Source organism: Echinops telfairi, unplaced genomic scaffold, assembly GCF_000313985.2.
Source record: "Echinops telfairi isolate 266 unplaced genomic scaffold, ASM31398v2 ScPeMD7_25;HRSCAF=90, whole genome shotgun sequence".
Classification (NCBI taxonomy): domain Eukaryota; kingdom Metazoa; phylum Chordata; class Mammalia; order Afrosoricida; family Tenrecidae; genus Echinops; species Echinops telfairi.
In genome coordinates this window covers 5,201,819-5,203,654 of record NW_022103922.1, presented here as the reverse complement: position 1 = coordinate 5,203,654, position 1,836 = coordinate 5,201,819, and the positions used below count along the sequence as shown (strand labels likewise).

The window sequence follows — 1,836 nt, the reverse complement described above, 5'->3', positions numbered from 1 at the left end:
GCTGGTGGTTTCAAACTGCTGACCTTGCAGTGAGCAGCCCAATGTTTAACCACTATGCTGCCAGGGCTCCTGGGCTCCTCAAGGGAGATCTTGTGATTGACACTGTCCAGTAGAAACAATCCTCAGAGGATTAGAATAAGCGCCTCGAACTGCAGCTGGTGGTCTGGATCCTGACCCGGGTCGGTTTAACCCCAAGCTTCCACAGTTGTCACTGCTGCACTCCCTAGCTCTAGAAACTCAAAGACCTCTTTCTTCTCTAAAGCAAGGGAGATCTTTTGGGAATGATGAGGGCAACAGATGTATAGATGTGCTTTACACAATTGATCTATGTATTGTGATGAGTTGTATGAGCCCCAATAAATTGATTTAAAAAAAAAAAAAGCAAGGGACATCTTTTCAAGGCAACGTTTACTGAGCTAGGTACTGTGAGGCGCTTACAAGAGAAATCAAAGGTGTTGGTCATCTCAAGGAGATTTTTTAATCTAATTGAAAAAACAAAACAGGAACAGACCAGACTAAGACACATCATCCTGATGCGGGAGACCATTAGCCCAAGGTCCTAATAGGGTCACCCAGGGGTTTCCAGAGGTTCAGAGACTTACAAAGGACGTGAGAGGGCAAAGGCCATCACCACACCGAAGCATGATTGGCGGCAGATCGATAATGACCATGACAGGTGGAACTAGAGCAGAGAGAATGTTCAGGTTCAGTGGGGAGAGGATGTTCAAGGTCCCCTGGGAGGCCAGCACACACAAGGACATCAGGAGGGAAGCGGTCTGAACGGGGACCACATGGAGTGGTTCTAGTGGCAGGACTTTCTGAGCCCTTTGTGAGGGTCTGCTGGGAGCGCCCTTTCATCCCGACGCCCTGTAAAGATGAAGGAGCTTTGCTGTCGTGGGAATCTGGTAGACACTCATCCCACTGAGGTTCGGTGCTCTTGCTCGGGGAGAGGGGAGGAGCTGCTCTGGGCCCAGCATTCGGACATCTTCTTGGTGGCCCTCCGCAGGAACTGCACCTTGCCCCGCTCCCTCCGGATGGCCGTGTACTCGTAGGCCTTGAGCTTGCTGTAGTAGTCGGAGAACTTGTTGTAGAGGATGGAGATGGGCATCCCGTTGAGGATGACCCCGAAGGCAATGCAGAGGAAGGCGAAGAGCCGGCCCAGGTGGGTCTCGGGGCACATGTCTCCGTAGCCCACGGTGGAGATGCTCACCTGGATGGGGAGGCAGGCACAGGGGATTGTTAGCAAGGGAGGAGGAGAGGGCAGCTTCCTGGAGGTGCACATGGGCCCACCTTCCCAACCAATCTCACTGCCATGGAGTGTCAAGGCTGACCCACAGCAAGCCTATAGACGGGGCCAAACTGGCCCCATGGGTTTACGAGACTGTAACTCTGCTCAAACCTTCCCCGCAGAAGCCGAGTCCCGGAGAGAAAGAGCAGCAGCTTCGGAGCTGGGACTAGCATTGGAGCTTAGAGCTCAGTTTGCAGACAGCTGTGGGTTACAGTGGAACCCTCAAAGCCAAGGATGAGTCTGCATGAATTCAACCTCCGTGGCATTCCTCCTGAGGAGCCTTGGTGGCGTCCTGGGTTAGAAGTTGAGCTGCTAACTGCGAGGTTAGCAGTTCGAAACCAGCAGCCGCTCCACAGGAGAGAGAGTAGGCTTTCTACTCTCATAAAGGAGCCCTGGTAGTGTAGTGGTTATGCGTTGGGCTGCTAACACAAGGGCAGTAGTTAGAAACCACCAGCTGCTTCTTGGGAGGAAGAGGAGGCTTTCTACTCCAGGAAAGAGTTACAATCTCGGCACCCACAGGGCCAGTTCCACCCTGTCCTCTAGGCTGG

The 1,836-nt window shown here is 53.1% G+C and overlaps 1 protein-coding gene across 1 annotated transcript in view; it reads right to left on the bottom strand.

The window, feature by feature from the left end:
- Positions 1-913: 913 nt before the first annotated feature.
- The window catches only part of KCNV2 (potassium voltage-gated channel modifier subfamily V member 2), a 9,291-nt gene continuing 8,368 nt past the window's right edge, over positions 914-1,836 (bottom strand). Inside the window, exon 2 of the mRNA XM_004714551.1 lies at positions 914-1,210. Coding sequence (XP_004714608.1) covers positions 914-1,210 — 297 coding nt within the window. The remainder of the gene's footprint in view (positions 1,211-1,836) is intronic.